Source organism: Mesoplodon densirostris, chromosome 2, assembly GCF_025265405.1.
Source record: "Mesoplodon densirostris isolate mMesDen1 chromosome 2, mMesDen1 primary haplotype, whole genome shotgun sequence".
Lineage (NCBI taxonomy): Eukaryota > Metazoa > Chordata > Mammalia > Artiodactyla > Ziphiidae > Mesoplodon > Mesoplodon densirostris.
In genome coordinates, this window is record NC_082662.1 from 9,668,195 (window position 1) to 9,692,807 (window position 24,613).

At 40.7% G+C, this 24,613-nt stretch overlaps 1 protein-coding gene across 4 annotated transcripts in view; it reads left to right on the forward strand.

Annotated features, from left to right (window-relative positions):
• The window catches only part of VPS13D (vacuolar protein sorting 13 homolog D), a 247,335-nt gene that overhangs the window by 125,327 nt on the left and 97,395 nt on the right, over nt 1-24,613 (forward strand). For all 4 annotated transcript variants that reach the window (XM_060088995.1, XM_060088992.1, XM_060088993.1 and 1 more), the window contains 8 exons: nt 1,959-2,122; nt 3,015-3,123; nt 5,310-5,489; nt 7,427-7,543; nt 8,380-8,529; nt 13,315-13,464; nt 14,409-14,505; nt 16,574-16,722. In XM_060088995.1, coding sequence (XP_059944978.1) covers nt 1,959-2,122; nt 3,015-3,123; nt 5,310-5,489; nt 7,427-7,543; nt 8,380-8,529; nt 13,315-13,464; nt 14,409-14,505; nt 16,574-16,722 — 1,116 coding nt within the window. The remainder of the gene's footprint in view (nt 1-1,958; nt 2,123-3,014; nt 3,124-5,309; nt 5,490-7,426; nt 7,544-8,379; nt 8,530-13,314; nt 13,465-14,408; nt 14,506-16,573; nt 16,723-24,613) is intronic.

A 24,613-nucleotide genomic window follows, 5' to 3' on the forward strand; every position in this document is an offset into this window, starting at 1 on the left:
ATGTATGAAAACTTGATTTCACCTGGGCATCTGTGCTTTGATTCCCGATCTGGAACACCTCCGGGAAAATTGAGATGCTTTTCCGTGTGGTTTTGGTGATAGGGATAGATGTATTCTCTTACTGTGAACAGAGAAGTAAGCATGTGGGGATTGCGGGTGGAGAAGTGCAGCTCAGTTTCATCTCTTTTCAGAGATACAGGAGGCATTAGCACACAGTAGAAAGAGCACCATCACACGCTGTATTTAAAAGAGATAAAAATAAATAAATAAAATAGATAACCAACAAGGACCTGCTGTATAGCACAGGGAACTCTGCTCAATTCTCTGTACACCTGAAACTAACACAACATTGTTAATCAACTATACTCCAACATAAAATAAAAATTAAAAAAAAAAAAAGAAAGAGCATCATATCTTCTAGATTTGAGTTCTGGCTTTGCCACTTAACGATGATGATATCTGGTGTTTCACATTCCTACCTGAGCCTCATTTTCCCACTGATCTCCCAGGTTTGTGAGAGGGATCAACTAGGATGCTGTACGTAATGTGCTGTGTAAAGGGATGTGATCATGGTAACATAGCAGACATTTATCGAGGCATTAACCCTGTGCCAAGTATGTGCTGAAAGTGCCTTGTATTTATTACACTTGTCACAAGAACCCTCAGAGGTAGCTTAATTTCCCCCTTTGACAGATCAGGAAACAGGAGCTCTGAGAAATTTAGTAGCTTATCCAAGGTCACTTAGCTAGTAAATGAGGCAGCTGGATTTCAGATCCTGGCGTTCGACTCCAGCATTCATATTACCTTGTTAGCTTTTAATGCAGCTTTGACAGCTTTGTTGCAAAAGCTGTCTTTCCAACGCGGGGCAGCGTGTAGATGCGTTTGTGGTACCCAGAATGTGATCCTGGCAGGTCTAATTGGAGTATACCTTCCCATAGAAAGAGTATTCTCAATGGTTAGGTGTTACTGAAATGGAATTACAGGGATTGTGTTAGAAAGGTAGTATGGCAAAGTGGATAAGCACGTTGCCCCTGGACTCACACTGCAGGGATTCCGACCTTCACTCTACCACCTACTAGTTAATGTGACCGTAGTGAAGTTTCTTTATCTCACTGGGACTTAACTTCTTCATTTGTAAATAAGAATAATAATAGTATATGCTTCATTGGATTGTTTTGAGGATTAAATGAATTACTATGTGTAACTCACACTGATCAGTGGCTGACACATAGTAAATATTCAGGAAGTTTTATTACTATTATTATTATTGCTTCTTACATATAATGGATTATACAGACTTCCTTGGATTGACCTGGAAGTTCAAGTACTGCTTATAAAATACTCCTAAGAGAAAATATATTTAGAATTAATAGCAATCAATCTAGTATAACTTATGAATACAATCCACTTAATAGTAAACCCAGTAAATTGGAAATTAGAAACCATCAATGTAGTATGCTTCCCTTATGAATGTGGGATGGGGGAGAGCTCTGGTAAATTCTGGTTGTCTGCCAGTTATGAGGATAACCAAAGACCAAATACTGAGAATATCATATATACTTTATATAATTGGATCACTCTTTTAGGTAAGGGCACTGGAGGGCTGCCATCTGGAATAGCAGTTAACATAGCAGTGTAGCTAGTGGAGGAGATTAGATTGAACCTCAACTAACTGGTTTGCTCAGAAAGTATTAAGTGTATGAAAAAAATAAATTTTAAAAATTTATATTATTTGTCATCTTTGGTTGTTTGGTTCAAGAGTTTAGCATATTTTATCCGAAGTGCAGCTAGAGATAGATAGACAGTAGTGCAAGTTTGAATTAAGCATTGACATAATCAGAAAGTGTCTTTTAGTACAGTCCCTACTTGAGAACTCATTCAGCCCTGTGTGAAGCTCCTGAAGCCCTTGTATGAAGCCGTGGCTATGCATGATGGCTCTTGCTGTCTCTGCCCAACAGGAGCCAGGGAAGCGTTCTCAGCTGTGGAGGATGACCGGAACAGGCGTGCTGGCCCACGAGGGCTCTTCTGTGCCTCACAACCCCAGCAAGCCCTTGGCCGCCCGCTCCACCGAGGGCTCTGCCATCTTAGATATTGCTGGTCTTGCTGCAGTCACGGACAACAGGTAACTTTCATGGCAACTTTTGATTCTAGTTCACTGCTTTCAAATTCAGGCTCAGAAGAAATCTACACCAAAAAGCAAAGAGTCTATAAATGAAGTAAGAATTTGTATTTTTCTTCAATGACAGAAACCTGTTGTATTTCCAAACATGAGTATTGGGTTTCTGTTTTATTTTTTAAAATCATTATGGAAATGCCCATGGAGATGTTAAAAAAAAAATCAAACTATAAGAAGGATATGTTATGAAACATGAATGTCTTTTCATCCAAACATCTACCTACCCCTGCTCCTGAGAAGTGAACAGTTTATTTTTTTTAATCTAAGAATTTTGTTAATCCCTTGAAAGCAGAAATAAATTATTAAGAGAATAATCAAATGTGTTTTTATGACTAACTCCTTGGATTCAAATCAGCTCTTTAACTTTGAATAAGTTATTTTATTAGCCTGTGCCTCAGTTTCTCCATGAAATCAGTGTGTTTTCAGTTAGTACCTTGTTTACTTCCAAAAATGACTTTAGATGACTTACAAGTTAAAACCCATTACAAAATAAAAGTATTTGGAAATAAAACAGAAAAGAATTTTTGAAAATATTTTAAAAACCTTTCTTGTACTACATGACAGCTTGTCATTGTGAGAAAGCAAGAACCCCTATTATATGTACTAAATTGTGAATCCTTAAAGTATTCATATTTGTGTCCTCATTGCTTTCCATGTTGTTTTATTCCTCTTTCCTCATTGAGAGATACCTAGCTGCCATAGGATTCAAGCTAACTGCCTGTTAGATTTTAAGGGCAGAGGATATTGGAAGGAAGAAGAGTAAAACCGCGATCTTGATACTCTCTTCAGGCCTGAATTATTTGACTCACAGGACTTGTTGGATTTTCCTTTCTTCTAGATACGAGCCGCTGATGCTAAGAAAGCCTGATCGTAGGCGAAGCACAACCCAGACGTGGAGTTTCCGAGAAGGGAAACTGACCTGTGGGTTACATGGGTTGGTTGTCCAGGTTAGTAGTTTTTGACATCCCCAGTTGCAGCAAGCAGTGGTTGAGCCTTTTTTTTTTTCTTTTTTTTTGAAACAAAGTCTTAATTAGGATATACATGAGATGTTGTTGAATGGGAAAAAAATAATTACCATGCAAATATGTATTATTTTAGTCAGGAAACCGTGAAACTTTGTGCATCTGTGCATATTTACACGGGAAATGTTATTGAAGGTGATATGTAAGAAATGTATTAGGAATGGTTGCTTCTGAGTGATGTGTTGTTGTTTTTTTCCCTTGGCTTATCTGGATTTTTTTTCTTTGATGAGATAAATTACCTATGTAATTTTAAAAAGGAAGAAAGAGAAAGAAAGAAAAATGTCAGCTAAAAGCCCACCACTAAGTTAGATGGATTAGTTTTAGACCTGTGAGGTTAAAACCATCTTCTATAAAGTGTTCTGTGAGATGGTGAGTAATCTTCATGGGCTCTGCATGCCCTAGATTCTGTTTACTTCTGCATTCTCAGTGGTCCCCAAATAAACCTTTCATTGTTGTAGCAAATGTCAAAATGAAGATTGCTGTTCAGTTTCCCCTGCCTTCAAGTCAGCCAGTCCACCCCATGAAAAACTCCCAGGTACTTTATAAGCAAATGTGTGTTTGGAAAGTTACCAGGAATTTGGAGTTTCTCTCCTTCTGGCTTCAGGCCAGGAATGAGACCATGGATCTGAGATGAGTGGGTAGGAAGGTGTCTCAGAGGTTTGGGCACAGAGCAGAACAGCACGTGTGACCGTGTGTGCAGTTCTGCCTCAGCCTGGGACTTTACCCAAAAGGTAAACACTGGAACATCAGGCCCAGAATCTAGAGAGCTCTTAGTGTGTTTGACCCTGGTGGAAACCAGGCTGTCCTTCCATAATGGGAGCTTGTTCTCTGGGGGAGCGAGCAAAACTGCAAGCAGCTTCTGACTGCTGTTTGGTGAGATTTATTTTCTTTATCTCTAGTGCCCTGAGCTTTTTTCATCAAAGACAAGCTGCTTACTTATATGAAGCACACATCTGGAATGGATTTGTGATTTTCAATTAGCAATGCAATTCAGACTTCTAGAGGCAAAAGAGTGCTTGTTATAATTGTTGGGTTCCGTGTCTGACCCTGACTTTACTTCTGGTTTGTTTCTAAAGCCCGTGTAATTCCAATTCTCTTAGAGCATCCTGCCCAACCCACCACCCCCCAACCCAACCAAAAAAAAAAAAAAGCCCTTTCTGGTGTTTGTTGTTTCTTGAATCTATTTCATCATTTCTCTGAGTGACCCTATAATAGCAGTATTTAGCAGAGCAGAATGTGTTTTGGTTAGGGAAATAAACTTGTTTCAATCTTATTATTCTGAATAAAATAATTGAACGCATTAAAACATTTTCTGACACTACCCTTATAAGGTTGTGTATGCACTTTCTTTCTAAACTTAAAACAGTTATAAAAGCTTTCTCCATGTTGAAGTCTGTCCTACAAACCCAGCTCAAATTTTCCTTTTCATTACTCACTATTTAAAAACTAACAGAGGGGGATCTAGACACTTTAGCTATTATCTTCTCTAGCCCTGTATTCACTCTCCCAAAGGCATCATCCTGCAGACTTCCATTTTACTTGGGGCATATAGCAAGAAGGTACTTTTCTCCAAAGGCCTGAATAACTGGCTATCAGATGACATTCACATTTCCCTGTTTCATTTTAGAAGAGGCACCATATTTTGAATATGTGATTGTCCAGCCATATGCCTGTTTGGGGAGGTTTTCAACTCCAGAATTTGCTTTTTATTGGAAAGCTCAGTGATAGTGATACTTTTTAAATTTTCAGAATGTTTCAGCTTTTGAAGCAAACCCTAGTGAGAATACTCAGAGAAATAGGGTTTTTGGTACTTTTTTTTTTTTAAGCTTATCTTAATGACTAGAAGTTACTACTAAACTAATATACTGTATTCATGGAATTATCTTACCTTGAATTCCCTAAATTCATGTGGCATAACTTTCCATCTTGCCCAAGTAATCCTCCTGTTCTTTATCATCTGTAAAGCTGAAAAAACAGTAAATGCTTTTCTATATGTTGACCATGACCCTTCAGAAGAGAGTTTAAATTTGATAACTTGTTTGAAATGACATGTTAAATTGTCAAAGTCAGTGCCTTTGCCTTTTCTTACACATCTTTACTCTGTCCTGTAGGCCAAAGGAGGGCTTTCTGGTTTGTTTGACGGAGCTGAAGTTGTTCTTGGTCCGGACACATCCATGGAGCTTTTGGGGCCAGTTCCACCTGAACAACAATTTATTAACCAAAAAATGAGGCCTGGTTCGGGAATGTTGTCCATCAGGGTCATTCCAGATGGACCAACTAGAGCACTCCAGGTGATAATTTATCGGAAGAACTGACCTTAGTCTCACTGTGCTCCCCCCGCCCCCACATGGTCAGTCATTCAACACATGTTTATTGAAGTATCTGTGCTGGATGTGAGGATGGCGTGTCCTTATTTATAAAGTGGGGATAAGACCTGCCTCACAAAGTTGTTATAAGAATCAGAGTATAAGTAAAATACAAGGTGATTTTTAAAAAGTGTAAGAATTATTTTGTAATAACTTATAAGGGAAAAGAATCTGAAAAAAAAAGATAAATATGTATGTATCACTGAATCACTTTGCTGCACACCTGAAACTAACACAACATTGTAAATCAACTATACTTCAATAATAATAAAAAGAATGAGTAAAAAAAAAGTATAAGAATTAAAGAAGATAATGCCAAGAACAGTACATATTATTATCAGTCGTTATATATGTTTATTATATATTTAAATAATTGATATATTAATAACATTGACAACAAGGATATACATGAGGTCTCTAATCAGTTAATTAGCATGTTGTGTTATGAAAGTAGGAGTGGAGGGTGCTATGGGGAGTATCTAGAAAGGATTTGTATGCCCAGATTTGGAGACTGGCAGGGGCTTTCTAAGAGAAGTAACACTTAAGCTGAGATCTAAATGTTAACTGAAGGGAGTTAGCCAAATCAAGAAGGAAAGGCGGAGGGGCTGTGCCCCAAGAATGAGAGTATTCATTCACCAGTTATTTACTGAGCCCCTATTAGAGCCAGGCACAGTTCTAGGTACTGAACCTAGACTAGTGAACAAACAAAGTTCCCTGCCATCTTGGAGCTTACATTCTAGTGGGGTAGATAAACCATGAGCAATAAACAAAATAAGTAAATTATATATATATGGGAAGTTATATATCTCCATTGAAGGCCTGGAGATAAAGGAGAGTGATCCAACTGGCACATAGAATATGCTAAGAAATAGGCAGGGGACCGAAGCAGGGGCCAGAACATTAAAAGCCTGATACATGCTAAAGATTTTGTGTTTTTTCTATGGCAACAAAGAGTCAGGGAGTGACACGATCAGAAATTTATTTTAACTTGCTCACTCTGGCTGCAGTGTGGAGAATTGGAGTGAAACTGGAGACAGAGAAAGACCAGTTTGGAGGGATCTGGATGAGAGATTATGGTGACCCGAACTAGAGTCCATGGCAGGGAGGTGGACATGAAGAGGAGGTTGGAGAGAAATGAATAGAAATGAAAGCTTGTTGGGGGTAGAGTCAGTCAGACTTAGTGATTGCTTGAATGTGTGGATGAGAGAGAGGAAGGAGTTAAGAATGGCCTTCAAGATTTTGATTTGGGCAACTAGGAGGATGATAATCTCCATCACTAAGAGATGTACACAGAGCAGACTTCTGGGGGGAAATGAGGAGTTAAGTTTTGGATTTATTAAGTGTATGGTGTCTACAGGAAGGTGTCCGGAAGTCAGTGTAAGTATGGGTCTGTAGCTCAGGGAGAGTTCTGTGCTGGAGATAACGGATTTATCAGGGCATGGGGAATTAGAGTTAAGGAAAAAGAAAAGATGTTGATGTGTAACAGCAAATTCTCTGAGATAGTACACCATAATCCACAATATCTCTTTAAAACGCACCCTTCTCTTAAGGCAAAAAATGAATGCCTTGATCCTGAGGTTTGCATGTTTTGACTTGAGCTATAATTCTAGATCACCTACAGATGCCTAACTCCCACTGTATGAAGCTCTCAAGGTCTACAGCTTGGTGTTAGTCATACAGACTCACGACCAAATTTGCTTCATTATTATATAAATCTCACCTTAGCAGTGCTTTGGAAACCATTAACTTCCATAGGATTATTGAGCATAGTAGTGACTTTGACTTACCCAATTGGTATGGAGTGGGTTTCGCAGTGGAAGTTTGAGCCCTCTTAGTAAGTACAGTGTTTTATTTGACCGCAGATAACAGATTTCTCCCAACGGAAAAGTGACCGTTCATCATACGAAGTGGATGAACTTCCGGTTACGGATCAAGAGCTGCAGAAATTAAAGAATCCAGACACAGAGCAGGAATGGGAAGTACGTATTAGCTCTTATTGCAAAGTCATTTCTTCGTTACAGGTTTGTTTAGAATTTTGCTCTTTGGTTTTCTCAGTTGAGACCTTCTCTTTTCTTTCTGACCTCTGTGACTTCTAAGTATCGGTGTTACTTCATAGTATTTAATGTTATCACATCATGAATGTGTGACTATGTTACTTAAATGACAGCTCAGGTCAAATCAGAATGTAACAAATGTTGTTACAGTAAGATGAAAATAAAGAAAGCTAAATTATTTGAATTTAAATAGGAGTGAAGGTTGAGAATAAGCAAACTAGGTTTTATCTTTTTGGCCCCAGTTGACTCTGACATCTTCGTTTCCCTGCCCCTGTTTGGGCATTGGAAAGAAAGTGAAAAGTTTGGAAAGGAACATGAGATAAGTGTGAAAAAGCACACTTATTCCATATTTATTCAGTAATCTTAAAAAAAAAACAAACCACCTATATGTAAAGCACTGTATTGGATGTTATAGAAGTTTGGTGAATAACTTAATAAGAGCTTGTCTCTCAAATAGGGACAAAGATTCTCAAATGATTATTTTCCTGTAATGAGATGCAGAATGTAATCAGTGCTCCGGTAGAGGTATTATCATATCACTGTGGAGTTCTGGTTGGGGTGGGGAGTGTGCCTGGAGAGGAAGGCTTCTAGTGAGATGATGGAATTTGAGCCGTCAAGGTGAGTAATACAGCTCCTACATGGTTTTCATCTGCTTAGAGGCAAAGTAGAGGGATTTAAAGCCATTTATTTCCTTGTACTCTCTTGGCTACCTTGAGCTCTGTTTTAAACTGTCAGTGTGCCATATTTTGGTTTCCTTTCAGGTGCTTGTGAAGTTAGAAGGTGGAATTGGGCTGTCTTTAATTAATAAAGTCCCAGAAGAACTGGTCTTCGCAAGTCTTACGGGAATCAATGTGCACTACACACAGCTGGCCACCAGTCATATGCTAGAACTCAGCATTCAGGATGTACAGGTGAGAGGGGGAGGCTTAGGACTTGTTGATCTCCTTTTCTTCCTGCTGAACAGCCGACCAGATCAGTGTTTGATGTTCTAAAAACTTTAATGCTTTGGCACAAATTTCTGTGGTCTTCAGAAAATCGTTCTATGAAAAGAATTCTTTTACCTATATTTATCTTACTAATTTTTCTGTAGAGCAGAATTCTGAATATAGCAGCTAGTCCATCAGTGACTTAGATAACTTGGTCAAGGTGGCATAGAGGAAGGTGACCCATGGTCCCTCATCTTGCCAATAGAGAAAACAGCGGAAATCATCTAACCGTAATTTAGAGGAACTGAAGTTCACCATAGGGAGAAAAACAAGGGAAGTGGGCTTGTGCTTCCAACCAAGGTGGAGTAACAGGGACCTGATTTACTTTCCCACCTGAAACACCCCCAAAATCCAGATCAGGTAAGGAGACAACAGATTCAAGACACTGGACATCAGGCAACAAAGGACAGTGATTCCTGAGAGGTGGGAAACAAAAGAGGTGAGCCCTGCAATCACCCCAGCTTGCTGCCTTGAAAAAGTTTCCAGGCCATGTCACCAGGCGGAGAGACTGAGACAGAACCCAGCAGAGTGGACAAGCTGAACAGGGTTAAGAGTCCTAGGACCAAGGCAGCCAGAGTTCATAGGACAGCAGACCTGGGAGGAGCATGCTGCACAGAAAGAAATCTCGGGAGATCTGCAGAGGGCCCTGCAGATGGTCAGCAAAGGACAGATCAGAGGAACCTACCATCCGAGAGGGTCATAGGGACAGCACCGGCTGCTCACCGCCAGCCACACTGGGAAAACTGATAATTATGGGACATTGGGAGGAGCCTTCCAGAAAATCCTGGGCCTCCGTGGTGAGCTATATGCCCTAGGCTGAGCACTGCTCCAGACCTACCTAACAAATCAGTCACACAAAAGGAAACTGAAAGAATCAATCTGTTTCCAAGTAAATTAACCATGTCCCTGAACAACAAAGCTCAAGATTTAATGGAATACAGAAACATCCAGCACCCAACAAAGCAAAAATCACAGTATCTGTCATCCTATCAAAAATCACCAGGTGTGCAAAGGGGTAGGAAAACACAATATATGATGAGGAGAATAATCATTCAGAAGTAACCCAGAGATAACACAGATGTTTGGATTTTCAGAGAAGGACATTAAAACTCATTGTAACTGTATTCTATTCTACATGTTTAAAAAGTTTAGTAGAGACATGGAAGATACAAAAATCTCTCAAACTTCTAGAGATTAAAATGAAATGGAAAAAACACTGGGTTTGATCTGTAGCAGATGACACAGTGCAGAAAAAATGATTAGTGAACTTAAAGACATAACAAGAGAAACTGTCCAAATTGAAATACCCAGAGAAAAATAATCCAAGGGGAAAAGAACCCCACAAAGAGACCAGCATCAGTGACCTATGAGAAAACTTCAAGCAACCTAATATATGGAAAATTGGAGTCCCCAGAGGAGAGAGAGAGGAGGAGACAAAAAAAAAAAAAAAATTGGAATTTTGTAATTATTATGTTCGTTTGAGGGTTTTGTTCTTGTTGTTAGGTAAATGTCTTTTTTTTTTTAATCATGAATAACTTTTTAAAGTCATGAATTAGGGACTTCCCTGGTGGTCCAGTGGTTAAGAATCCGCCTTCCAACAAAGGGGACGTGGGTTTGATCCCTGGTCAGGGAACTAAGATCCCACATTCTGAGGGGCAGCTAAGCCCGTGCACCCCAACTATTGAGCCAGCGTGCTCTAGAGCCCACGTGCCACAACTAGAGAGAAGCCCGTGCGCCGCAGTGAAGGATCCTGCATGCTGCAATGAAGATCCCATGTGCTGCAATTAAGACCCGATGCAGCCAAATAAATAAATATTTTTAAAAAGGCATGAATTAAATTCAATTTTATTTAAAAAAAATAAAAAGAGATTTCGATCATAAATTTTCCAAACTTAGTGAAAACTATAAACTCACAGAAGCAGCTCAAACACAAACCCACATTCACACCCTCCCCTGCGCCTCCCCCCTGCCCTGCCACACACACGACATGAAGGAAACTGTACCAAGGTACATCATAATCAGTTATTCAAAACCAGTGATAGGGCTTCCCTGGTGGCGCAGTGGTTGATGGTTAAGAGTCCGCCTGCCGATGCAGGGGACACGGGTTCGTGCCCCGGTCCAGGAAGATCCCACATGCCACAGAGCGGCTGGACCTGTGAGCCATGGCCACTGAGCCTGCGCGTCCGGAGCCTGTGCTCCGCAACGCGAGAGGCCACAACGGTGAGAGGCCCACGTACCGCCAAAAAAAAAAAAAAAAAAACAGTGATAAAGCATCCAGATTAAAAAAGCCACATTCCTCACAAGGAACAAAGGTGAGAATGACAGCCAGTTTCTTATTGGGAACAATGCAAGTGAGAATATGGTAAACAACATCTTCAAAGTGTTGAAAGGAAAAAAAAACCTGCCAACCTAGAAGTCTGTGCCCAGCAAATATATCTTTCAAAAACAAGGGTGAATTAAAGGTGTTTTGAGACATTCAAAAACTAAAAGGACTCATTTCCAGCAGATCCACACTACAAAAATAAAGGATTATCATGCCAAAACCCCTTTTCAGAAGAATTTTTTCTTTCATCATATATCACAAATAGCAAAGAGTTCAGGCTAATGACATCCCATTTGTTTAAGGATAAAAAGTTAATATCTTGCACCTCTATTTCTTTGTCTTTCTTTTTTGATCTTACAGAGAAGATCTGAGGAATCACTTGCTGTTCATTAATTTCATTGACTTTTTACTGTAATTAAAAAGATTTTTTTTTCCTGTAGTACGTCTTGATTTAATGTGTGCTGTAAATTGTAGAAAATAAATAGATTTGAGAGTTTACTATGATTACAGTGCTATGAGGAAGAATTTTTAAGAACAGAAAATAGAGTCCCACCCTTAGGGAGTGTCTAAATCTAATTGGGAGACTAAAACAAGAATCAGAAATTCTCAGTTAGTACACTTGTATCAAATGTGTTTGGGGAAAGAACAAAGAAGAGGTCAGAATAAGGTGAGACTTTATTGTCATTTCCTCTATTGGGTGTGACAGGTGATTCATTCAGTGGGTGAATTCTTACTGAGTGTCATCTGTGTGCTGGGCATGGCACTGGGCTCTGGAGATACCACCATGACTCAAAAGATGAAGTTTCTGCTCTCTGAGCTAACAGATTAGGGAAGAAGTCAGCCAGTAAGTGAGCGAGCCAGCAAATAGATAATTCCAACCTGGGATAACTGCTGGGAGAGAATAAAGAGGGATGCTGCTGCTTTAGGTAAAGTGGCCTAGGATGGTCTTCCTGAGGAAGTGGGAGCTGAGCTTAGCTGAACTTGGAAGAAGAGAATGAGAAAACCAAAGAAAAGGTATACTAGGGGGAAAATGTTCCGGAAAATTCTGAGGGAGGAGAGACTTGCCCATCTTTGAGAAACAATGGGGAGGCTTGTGTGCAGGCATGGTGGCAAGCCTAGAGGAGAGTGGTATGTAGTGAGACTGGATCAGGTGGGCCCTTGGAGGCTGTGCTGAGGAGTGCTGTCCTGTCCTAGGAGAAAGGGAAGCCACTGCAGGGTGTCCAGGAAGGAGGGACATGATTTGTGTTTTTGAACGATCATTTTGGCTGCTGTATAGAGAGCACGTGGTAGGAAGCAAGAGCGGAAGTAGGAAGAAGTGCTCTAGGTCCCTCGCCCTTCTCTCTGCACCTTGAAAGCCAACAGAAGGACCATCCGCAGCGATTGTACAAAATGGTTCTGTGGGAACCCAGGTGATACAGTGGAAAGGTCAAGGGCTTGATGCTCGAAATACCTGCATTTGAATCCCACCTCTCCTACTTACTATTATACCTTGTGAATGTGGGCAAGTAATTTAATTTCTCTAAGCTTCTCTAAGCTTCTGTTTTCTTGTTTGTCAAATGGGGAGGGATAACACTTAACCTTTAGGGCTGTAGTGAGGGATGTGTTAGGTGATGTGGAGGAAGTACACTTAGGGTTACCCGACCCATGTTCTCTCCTCTTTCCTCTTCCTAGTGTGTGGGCCTTTAGGGTAGAACAAAGTAAAGATGCTTGCTTCCTGCCGTGAGCCTCCGGATGCCCATAAACTTACCTGAGTGTGGAGAGTGTGTTCTCGGTGATGGTGCTGATGGGGGGGGATGAATAGAGCAGTCCCTGGTGCCACTGCTTTCATCACTCCATTCCTAGAAAGGAGTTGACTTTAGGATGGGCAGCTGTGCCCACTTGGTAGCCATCTGGTACTGATTCTCTAGTTTGAGCTCTTCAGGGAATTTGGAGCAAGAGAAGCATCGATAGCCTAGTGGTTGAGAACGTTCGCTTTGGGGACAGAGAGAAGTGGAGTCAAGTTCTCGTTCTGTCATTGACTAGGTGTACAGCCTTAGGCAGGGGGCTCTCTTCTCAGCTTCTTTGTCTATGACGTGAGGACGGTGATGGTCCCCAGGAGGTTATGGTGAGGATGCAGCAGAGCCCTGAGTTTGATAACTTGGACAGGCCGGCCGTCATGGGACTTGATGAGATAATGCCTGTGAGGGGACTCGCTCGGTGCGTGGCACACAGTACTCACCAAATAAAGTATCGCTCCTAACTACTGCTATGATTCTTGCTGGTTTTAGTGAGAATGTATTTTTCCAAAAGTACTTTCTGAATGACCTGCATATTGTGAGACCTAGTTAAAGGTAAAAATGAAAACTGAGCAATTTGTCTCTTTTTGTTGCTGCTCTTTCACGTCCTAGGTGGACAATCAGCTCATTGGCACCACGCAGCCCTTCATGCTCTTTGTGACTCCACTGAGCAATGAGAATGAGGTCATTGAGACAGGCCCTGCTGTGCAAGTGAACACGGTGAAGTTCCCCAGTAAGAGTGCGCTGACCAACATCTACAAGGTAGGCTGGTGGGCTTGATTTGTCTTCTCGCAGCCAAGGCTCAGAGCAGCAGTTCAGGCTGTGGATGGAAATAGTCCAGTGGGGGTAAGGCACTAAGCGACTCGATACATTGCGGAGCGGAATTGATGGAAACGCCTCTTAAAACTTCAGATTCTCAGTTGTGTTGTCGATGATTCAGCGGGCAATAGTACTGAATCCATAGGGGCCAGAGTCGGTATTCATCAGCGTGAAGTCTCTGCAGGAAAGTATAGCATCTTCTAGATGGCTCGTGACCAGGCCTGGTCTCGATATATTATTAAAATAATAATCCAAAAATTAGCACACAACATTGTAAATCAACTATACTTCAATAAAATAAATTAAAAAAAATAATCCAAGACTACTGGAAAAGGGATAGGAGGGGCCTGACCTTGGGACAGACATCCTCCTCTGTAAGCTGCCACACTGTTTACTAAAAGCAGATCATTCGGAAGTGATAAACTTTCTTTCCTGGAGAAGTCTTCATGTGCAAGCTAGCAAATCCTGGAAAAGTGGGAGCTAAGACGTTGCTTCTCCTATTTCTGGTCCTTTGTCACCAGCGCCAGTGGGGTCAAGCCTGCCTGTGGCCCTCAAATTCACAAGCCCAGTTCTGCTCCTTAAACTAGCTGCTGTCCATGTGAGCTCAGTACCACATACCACAGTGCATCTGAAAGTGTAATCCTGACTAACCAGACACAGATGCCCTGGGAACCAAGCAATAGGATGGTGAATCGTCTACTAAACATCTTCTGGAATTTTTGATTCATTATAACAATGTAGAGAGAGATGAGCCAGAAAAAATTTGGCAGCATGATTATGAAATCACATAAGTAAAGAGACCACGCCATATCACAGGGGCCTTCTTAGGGCACGGATGAGAGTTCCTCTGGCATTCGCACTGTAAATCAGAATTTCTTTATCTCTAGCATCTGATGGTCACGGCTCAGAGATTCACGGTACAAATTGAGGAGAAACTGCTCCTCAAGCTGCTGAGTTTCTTTGGCTACGATCAGGCAGAATCAGGTAATGTCGAATGTTCTAGGTGTGTATCTGGGAATTGGCCCAAGGGTGGCATTTTTTAGTCTGCTTGTGAAAATAGGTGGCCTCTGAATGCCTGGCAAGCTCCCTATCCACTTCATAGTCTGAGCTGGGAAGCTAAGGTTTGTGGTTCAGTTCTCTTTCTAAGTATTGCTTGTTGACAGGTATTGAGGTGTATCTGTGTATGAAAGAAGCTGCTCCAAGGGTCTCTGGTGTCCCAGCCTGCCCAGGGGCAAGCTTTTGGGAAGCAGTATATTGTTCCTCTTTGTTTCATGTTTTTTTGACTCATCTGCTTTAAGATGGCAGAAATGATGTTAGTCATTTAGCAAACCACTTTGTTTCCTAACCTTTGTTTATTAAACAGATTCAGGGCCAAGAATCAGAAATCCCTTCGGCAGTTCCTTTGGTTTAGCTGAGGAAAAAAATTGGCTAGCCTCAACTCCTTAACTTTTTTTCACATCCATACCCTTGTGTCTTAATGTAATTACAAAGGTTTCTAGTTACTTTACTCTTCTTTGGAGAGGGGAGTAGGATAAGCTTTTGAAAGACCTAAATTTTCCAGCAGTGCCACAGAAATTACGTAGCTGTCGTCTCTTTATTTTAGATGCCTCATCATGGCCTTTGCTAGACTGTATATACAGCTTAGAAAGAAGTCAGTAATGCTTAGTCTTTTGAAGACTAAACTAAATACTGAGCCTAAAGAAATGAGAAGATAGAGACTTTTAATGTTTATCTGCCCATGTTGGCTAAAGGGGGAAAAAAATCCCTGGGGACGTGTGTACATATGAACATACACGCACACAATGCAAGAAAAATATTTTTGCTCTGTTTATCCCAGACTTAGACTTTAAGCTTTAAGTGTATTTGGGATCAGGAGCAGATCCTGTCTGTTTAGTGCTGCATTCTCCACTTTGGGTCAGGACGCCAGTGTTTATTTGTATTCAGAGAGCCACTTGAGCCTACCTGCCAGGTATCTGTTCTCTTTTGGTACTGTCCTGGGAAATTTTACTTTAAATTTGATTGGACACGCTTTTCTTGTAAGTTGCTCTACATAAATTTCTCCCCAAGCATTGTCTAGTGGCTTTAGACTCTTTTGTAAAATCCTTGCCTGCCTTTCATTGAGGAATCTCCTCTGCGTTCTATAACTATTCCTGTTCCCTGAATACAGATAAGCCTGTCTCTGTTGCGGTATCTTCTTCTTCTTTTTTTTTTTTTTTTTTTTAACCTATTCCCTTCTTTCTATAAATAGAACTATATAAAAGCTTACAGTATAAATTTGTTTGTTATGTAGATACGTACAGTCTCTTTGGTTTTATTTCTAAAAGCACATGAATCCAAGTGCAAATAAGCTGCCCACATGGGTGTGGGGACAGCATCAAGTTGAAGAGCACATTGCTGTGTTTTAACCTATGTTCATCCCTTTTACTTCATGAGATAACAAGTGAGAAATCTGCCTCCACTCTGCTATTTAAATCATGTCCACTGTTTGGGAGAGAGAGCCACTTGTCGTGATGTTGGTTCCTTATAGCCTGCAGCCTGTTTCTTTTTAAGGCATTATGTTTCGCTCAGATTCATCATTTAATTGGTCATGTTGTTGATGATGATTCAGTTAAAGTACACTCCAAGTACTTATTTAGATATCATTTTCTGAAATAAATTCAGATAATCTGGGTCATTTATAATGATAATGATAATGATAATGATAACGACATGGTTTCTAGAAAACGCATTGCCAGCAAGCACACCCATGACCTTTGGCTTTCCCACCTGGATTATTTTTTCCAGAGATGATATCTGCCAGATGGTAATAGAGTCGCAAATCAAAAGATTAAGCTATTGTACTTTCTGGATCAGCAACATGAACCAGATCTACTTTTACAAAGAAATGGCATCAGGATATTGTACATATTGCTGAGCCCTAAAAAATTAAATTTAGACAAATAGACGTTTACATTTTTCTGTGAGTTTCTTTTCAATGTGAACGAAAGTATTTGAATCATGAGACTTCAGAGGAAACTTATTTTTCAAGAAAACAATTCTACCTTTGTACCAGAGGTGGAAAAATACGATGAAAACCTCCACGAAAAGGCAGCTGAACAAGGTGGGACGCCAATTCGATACTACTTTGAAAATCTCAAAATCAGCATCCCCCAGATCAAGCTGAGCGTGTTCACCTCCAACAAGCTGCCACTGGATCTCAAGGTGAGCTGCTAGCTGGGTAAGTTTTAAAAGTGACTTTTCCTTGGAAAAGAATGTGTTTACCACTTTCTTTTTCTGTCCAGCATCATCATTTGTAGCAGATATTTTTACAGGTTTTCTTTTTCGAGAAGGTTCATCGACTCATACGTGTATGTACATATATACAGTTGGCCGTTGAATAGTGTGAGGGTTAGGAGCACCCACCCCTCCTCGCAATTGAAAATCTGCATATAACTTACAGTCAGCCTTCCGTTATGTGCAGTTCTGCATCCGAGTAAACTGTTGAAAAAATCCGCATGTCAGTGGACCATGCAGTTCAAACTAAGTGTGTTGTTCAAGGGTCAACTGTATATTTCTTTTCTTTTTTTTTTTTTTAATGTTTAAGTATGACTTTGCTAAAGATTAAAGAGTAACAAAAGAGAGTAAACACGGAATTACATAAAACCCCATCTGCCCTCTGCTTAGCTCTTGGCTTATCTCAATGAGGTAAAAGCCTCCTTTCCTAGGGCCGCTCCCAGACTCGAGAGAAAAGCTGTAGCCAAGACAATATCTTCTTTTTGTGTCCGAGTCCTGCCTGCCCTCCTTCTCACCTCCTCTCTAAGTATTCACCTCTTTTTGAATGGTTGACGGTGGAAATGTCTACCGCCTTCAAGGATGACGCAGTCACTTACCCACCAAAGTGTGGCCTCCCCTACCCACCATATCAGGATGGGACAGTGCGACAGAGCATCTGGATATGCACTTGACAGATACAGTCTGAATACCATCTTTATTTTCTGCAGTAAAATCTATTAAAATTAAGGGATGCTTCTAGAATTCAAATCCAAGCCTATCTGACTCTAAAGTTTATATACATTTTACCCCTATGCTGTGCTGTCCCTTAGAACATAAGGAGGCAGAGGATTTTAGAGCTCTGTGAGTCCTTAATGATCCCCTTGCTTGATGAACAAGGATATTGGAGTTCACAGTGTTTTGCCACTGAAGCCTGTGTAGTTGGAGCAGGAGTAGAACCCAGGTGATTGTTGGAAGGTCCTTCCTCAGGCGGAGTCTACATCTGCCTCCCTGCAGCCTGTGCCCCTTGCTTCTGGTTCTTTCCTCTGTTGCACTTGAAGATGGGTATCAAGGCATCTACCTCCCCACTAACCACCGGTCGAAGGCTTTCCCACTGCCCCATGCTGCCTCCTTTAAGATACTGCAAGGTGGTCTCTCTTTCTGAACAGGAGTAGCTAGAGACATGGACAAATAAGTAATAAACCTGGAGTCATAAATTTACATGCCTGCAGGGACCATGCCAGCCGTGAAGTTGGCAAAGCAGCCCCGGGGGCACCGTGGCCCTCAGAGTGTGCACTCTTCATCTGAGGGGGGGCAGTGCAGCTCAGCTCCAGCCAGTTGTTATGGGGGGACGTGAACCCAGTATTGCCAGATCTTCGGAGTTTTTAAAGTGAAGCCGGAAATCTGGATTTTTATGTGGAATCTCCCGGTTTTTAAACGTTGGCAACGGATTTGAATTTTTTTGGTTTTGTTTTTAAGCCTTGTGGACCTAACAAAACACATGTGTGGGCCTCATGTGGCCCACGATTTGCCAGCTCACAACTTCTAAAATAGACTTATAGGTAACAAGACAGTAGTCTGGTCCACATCAAATCGTATTTGGGCAAGGGTGACTGCTTCATGAAGGCAGCAAACGGGATGAGTAGTTGGGAATGCTGGTCGGGACCGGGGAGCTCCTGCAACCATCCTGAGAACGGTGCCTTCTCGATGGACTGTCCTGTCTGCTTAATTAGCTTTAACTTCATGTTTCCCAGGAGACTAAAGATACTTATAATTAGCATGGGAGTTGGGGGGGAAACCATGGGAAAACCACTATCTTGCTAATATCCACAAGTATCCACTTGACTTATGTGACCCTTTGGAATGGGTTTGTTTGATAAAGTATATATTCCCCCAGAACACTTGGCACTCACCCAACAAACCAGTGTCAAGCATTTCCTGAGAGTTAAGGACTTCTTGTTTTCTAAATCATCTTGCTAAGAAACACAGACACCTAATTGTTCCTTCCAAATTGCTCCTGGTAGAAGATTTCCCCCCAGACTAACAAATGCAGTATGACTTTCTACAGTTGAAGTAGCTTCAGACCCCCAGTTCCATGGTTTTGATGCTTGCACGCTCGCCCTGCATGCAATACACTGGGAATTGTTTAGGTTGAGTGTTTCATTTGGCCCTATATTGAAGGAACATTTTCAAGGCGTTTTTCAAATGATTGCTAAACAGATTCAGTGGAGCAGCCACGTTATGAGGTGTGGGGCGGGGGACACCCTGAATGTGGTACCTTAATGTTTCAAACAGGGTGCTGGGAATTGGGACGTCAGAGTTAAATTCTCAGCTTACAGAAGTCACCATTTTATTGTGTCTTGCCTTCTCCTCGAGGAGTCTGGGACTCATAAAATAATGTCATTTATTCAAATAGTTTTCTAACAGAGTAATATCCCTTTATTAGTAGCTCTTAGGAAGAGCAGTCTGCTCTTTGAGATGAATATGTAACGGCTAAAAGTATGTGCTTAGGAAATGGAGTCCTGTCCCAGAGCAGGAATCATGAGAGTCTGACTAAAAGGTAACCATGTCTTTGGTATTGAAGGCATAATTATCTTGATTCTCTTGACTCCAGGCCAGAAGCGAGGCTGTCAGAAGTCTCAGAGGGAAGTCTCTTCAGGTTTACACCGAGGGTACATTATTGCCAGATAGAGTGTCTGTTCAGAAGGACTCAAAGCAGTTTCACATCTGCTATCTCAATTGGATTCCTTACTCTGCGATGGAAGAGGGGGGAGATAATAGTTCCATCTCACAAATGCAGAGACGAAAGCACGGCATTCCCCGCCCCCCCCCCATTCGCCATTATTCTCCCAAGTTTGCATGTTAGAGAGTAGCAGAATAATATTGAAAGTGCCAGGTAGTTTATATGTTCTTTCGGTTTTCTTAAAGATCAAAAGAGTCCAGGAGCCTTTAAAAGGTTTCACAAGGTGGCCTACAGCAGCCCTTTTCCCATTTAGAGCACTGGGGTATTACAAAAGAAGGGCTTTAATTGAGCAATCTAGTTTGGAAGAAAACCCACATTTTAATGGTCGGAGAGCAAGAGGGTGGGGGTGAGGGGGAATTTCAAACAAAGACACTATTTAAAAAGCCTAAAACTGTCTTCTCAAAGGCTTGAAATAATTTGTTGGGAAACTTCAGACCCTTTACTTTTTCCTCCCCTCCCTAAATAAAAACCAGATTTGTTAAAAGGAAAAAAGATCCAGTATTGTTAATTGTATTTCAGAAAGTGCCAGAGAGGGAAATATCCCTGTAGTTTTAAACACTGTCCCAAGAGGGAAGTGGGCAAATACCCTGCTTCACATAAACAGTCTCTATGTACCATAAATAAACCTTTAAAGAATGAATTCCAGACAGTTTTGTTTAGTGCAGGATAAACTAAGAAAGGAAAGGACATGGCCCAGGGACTAGCTTGTGATCTGAGACCTTATGGCATATGGACAGGTATTTCTTCTTTCAACTCTATAAAGTTTCTGGAAGACTTCAGCGGTTTTTGTCTGGCGGAAGTAGGAATAGACAGTTTCCTATTTTTATTAGGAACTTATGAGCACAGATTGCTTTCTCCAGAATCCATTTTATAACAGGAAACTGTCTGCTACTTGAGTAAATAAGCATCAACTTTGTATACTACTGTATTTGATTAGTCATTCAGTTACTACAAGAAAAAGCCCTGTTTGGCTCGGAAAGAGGGAAACTCTCATCTCCTCTACTTTGACCTCTACTTTGACTCACCAGAACAGCCTGAAGGTGGCAGAGTAATTCATACCAGTGTGCCATATCTCAGCTTTTTCAAATGTGGGAGGCCCCAAAGCAGTACCAGGTAAAGATCATTTTCACTGAAAGGCCAGAAAACTTCCTTGGTTCAGACAAAGCACGTTAGCCTCTCAGAAAGGGGATAGTGTCTCTCATGAGGGCTTTGACAACTTAGTAGAGGTTTCAAAGTCTTTGGGTTATGTGTGGTTCTTCTTCTTCAGTGTTTGGTTGCAATGAGAAAGTTGGGGTACAAAGCTTTTTGCCATATGCCTTTGCTTTGATCTCATTTCCTCTTTTCTGAGAAGAAAGTAATGCTCAGAGTTGTATTGACAAAACAAACTGCTGAACTGATGTCAGTACCTGGCTTTCCTAGCATATCTGTTTATTGTGGGCCTGAGCAAAGCAGTTGAGGCTTCGGGGCCTCAGTTTCTGTGTCAGTGAAATGGGGAAAACAGTGCCTGCTCACTTCATCGTCACTCACCACGTGCATGGGTGAGACCCGCAAGAATGAATAGCAGAACGTTTTTCAGGAGAAGTAAAATAATCCTCTTTTCTGGTCTCCATGCGTTCTGCCTGTTAGGTAGTTGTGGTTGTGAAAATGAGCATGTTCAAGTCTACGATCTACTAATAACTAGCTACAGGAGTTTAGGCCACCCACTTAACGTTTCTTTGGTTTTATTTATTTAAAGAAATGAGAGTGTTAGGCTGAATTAACTTGAGGATGCTCTTAATTTCTGAAATGTTTTGTCCTGAAATTCAGTAGGAGGTTGCGAGTGACTTCCCAAGGCACCAAATGCAGTGGCCTCTTTCCTGTCCTCATCTTTGTCGGATCCTCTGCCATATTTGATATTGCTGAGCTCCCTGTTCTTGGCGTTGTCCTTGCTGGTTCTCCTGTTACTCTTCTGTTTTTCTCTTCTCTTCTCCTAACCCATATGTTTATTAAAAAGGACCATTTTTCTCCTCTGTGAACTAAACTGTCTGGTCATATCACTTGTCCATTTTAAAAATCATTTTATTGGTCTTTTAGCTCCTCTTATTTTAGAAGCTCTTTATAGAAGTTTTGTCTTTGTTATAAGTCGCAAGTATTTTTTCTTTGGTTTTTCATTTGTCTTTTTTACTTTGCTTTTGGTGTGCCTATGTTTTTTTTAAAATCATACGGAAGCTTTTTATTTTATGTTGTCAAACTTATCAGTCTTTTGCCTTTTGAATCTGAATTTTGAGTCACAAAAAAGTTTTCCCACTCTGGTTTTAGACAGTTTCGTCTAGGTTTTCTTCAATTATATAACTTCATTTCAATTAAACATGCTCTTGTTCCAGAAGAATTTAAAGCAGACTCTGAAAATACATGCTAAAGGATTAAAAAATAAGTGAGAAAATAAAATAGAAAGTCCAGTAAATTGCATTTATATTAAATTATTTTAATATAAAGGCATTTCAATTCAGTGGAGAATATATAGATAGATGTTTTAATAAATGGTATTGGACTAATTAGATAGCCATATGGAAAAATATAAAATTAAATTTATTATTCACACTCTGTATAAGAATAAATTCCAAGTAGATTAGAGATTTACTGACATTATTAGCATGGAAAAGTGTTTTTACATTGAAAAAAAGAAGAGTATTTGGCATGCTCTCTAAAATCTGAAGTGTCCATCATGTTAAATAAAAATATAATTGGAGGGCTTCCCTGGTGGCGCAGTGGTTGAGAGTCCGCCTGCCGATGCAGGGGACACGGGTTCGTGCCCCGGTCCGGGAAGATCCCACATGCCGCGGAGCGGCTGGGCCCGTGAGCCATGGCCGCTGAGCCTGCGCGTCCGGAGCCTGTGCTCCGCAGCGGGAGAGGCCACAACAGTGAGAGGCCCACGTACCGCAAAACAAACAAACAAACAAACAAACAAAAAATATATATATAATTGGAAAACAGACCATATCCAAAAATTGTTAACTGGCTTATAGCAGACCCAAACCAGCTGAGAACTACAAGAAAAGCTAGATTGAAAAAAGCCCAAAAGTCTGTTTGAAGGTATTGGAAAGTTACCAAGAGAGCCAGTACTTGAGGGGCCACGATTTATGAGACGAAGGAAACTCGATAAGGTGAGCCCAGCATTTACTCTGGTTTTATTTTTGAGACAACTCTAATTTGTAAGTGGTATAAGGAGAAAGGTAAATAAGTCAAGCAGAAAGCAGCTGCCCAAAGTCAGAGAATCCGAGGAAAGCTTCGGGCAGTCTCACAGGGCTGGCCAAGCAAAAGTGAGACTCCATTGCTATTGAGAGAGCTGGTAATTGAGGGGCTCAGATCTTTTTTTTTTTTAATTGAAGTACAGTTTATTTACAATGTTGTGTTAGTTTCATACGTACAGCAAAGTGATTAAGTTATACATATATTCTTTTCCATTATAGGTTATTATAGGATATTGAATATAATTCCCTGTGCTATACAGTAGAACCTTGTTGTTTATCTGTTTTGTATCTGCTCATCCCAAACTCCTAATTTATCCTCCCCCGACCCCCCCTTTCCCCTTTGGTAACTACAAGTTTGTTTTCTATGTCTTTGAGTCTGTTTCTGTTTTGTAAGTAATTTCATTTGTATCATATTTTAGATTCCACGTATAAGTGATATTATATGATATTTGTCTTTTTTGACTTATTTCACTTAGTATGATAATCTCTAGGTCCATCCATGTTGCTGCAAATGGCATTGTTTCATTTTTTTTAAAATAGCTGAGTAGTATTCCATTTGTGTGTGTGTGTGTGTGTGTGTGTACACACCACATCTTCTTTATCCATCCGTCGATGGACATTTAGGTTGCTTCCATGTCTTGGCTATTGTAAATAGTGCCGCTGTGAACATTGGGGTGCATGTATCCTTTCGAAATAGTCTTCTCTGGATATATGCCCAGGAGTGGGATTGCTGGATCATATGGCACCTCTAGTTTTAGTTATTTAAGGAATCTCCGTACTGTTTTCCATAGTAGCTGCATGTATTTACATTGCCACCAACAGTGTAGGAGGGTTCCCTTTTTTCCATACCCTCTGTAGCATTTTTATTATTTGTAGACTTTTTAATGATTGCCATTCTGACTGGTGTGAGGTGGTACCTCATTGTAGTTTCGATTTGCATTTCTCTAGTAATTAGGGATGTTGAGCATCTTTCCATGTGCATTTTGGCCGTCTGTACGTCTTCTTTGGAGAAATGTCTGTTTAGGCCTTCTGCCCTTTTTCTGATTGGGTTGTTTGTTTTTTTGTTATTGAGTTATATGAGCTGTTTGTATATTTTGGAAATGAAGACCTTGCTGGTCTCATTGTTTGCAAATATTTTCTCCCAGTCCGTAGGTTGTCTTTTCGTTTTGTTGATGGTTTCCTTTGCTGTGTAAAAGCTTATAAGTTTGATTAGGTCCCATTTGTTTATTTTTGCTTTGATTTCTTTTGCCTTGGGAGAGTGACTTAAGAAAACATGGCTACGATTTACGTCAGAAAATGTTTTGCCTGTGTTCTCTTCTAGGAGTTTTATGGTGTCATGTCTTATATTTGAGTCTTTAAGCCATTTTTAGTTTATTTTTATGCATGGTGTGAGGGAATGTTCTCACTTCATTGATTTACATGCAGCTGTCCAGCTTTCCCAACATTACTTGCCAAAGAGACTGTCTTTTTTCCACTGTATATTCTTGCCTCCTTTGTCGAAGATTAATTGACCGTAGGTGTGGAGGGGCTCATATCTTACAGAGAAGGGACAGGCAGAACAGAAACCCCAATAGTCTGAGCTGTTTTGTTTCTTGAAGCAGATGCCAATTTCTAAGTAGTCTGAGAGAAGCCAAGCAAAAAGTAGCAGCCAAGAGGCTAACTAAATAGATCTTTTAGCAGTTTTTTGGTGCTGGGGAGATTACAAGGGGAGGAATGGAATTGGTTTTCAGTTGAGACTGCTGAAGGACTATACCAAACCTTATAAAGATGGAAACAGACCAAGATTATCTTTACAAAGACTGAAAGCCAGCCTTGAAAACACTGATTGGATTAATAAGCCTCTTTAACTGCCTGCCAGAAACTAAAGACT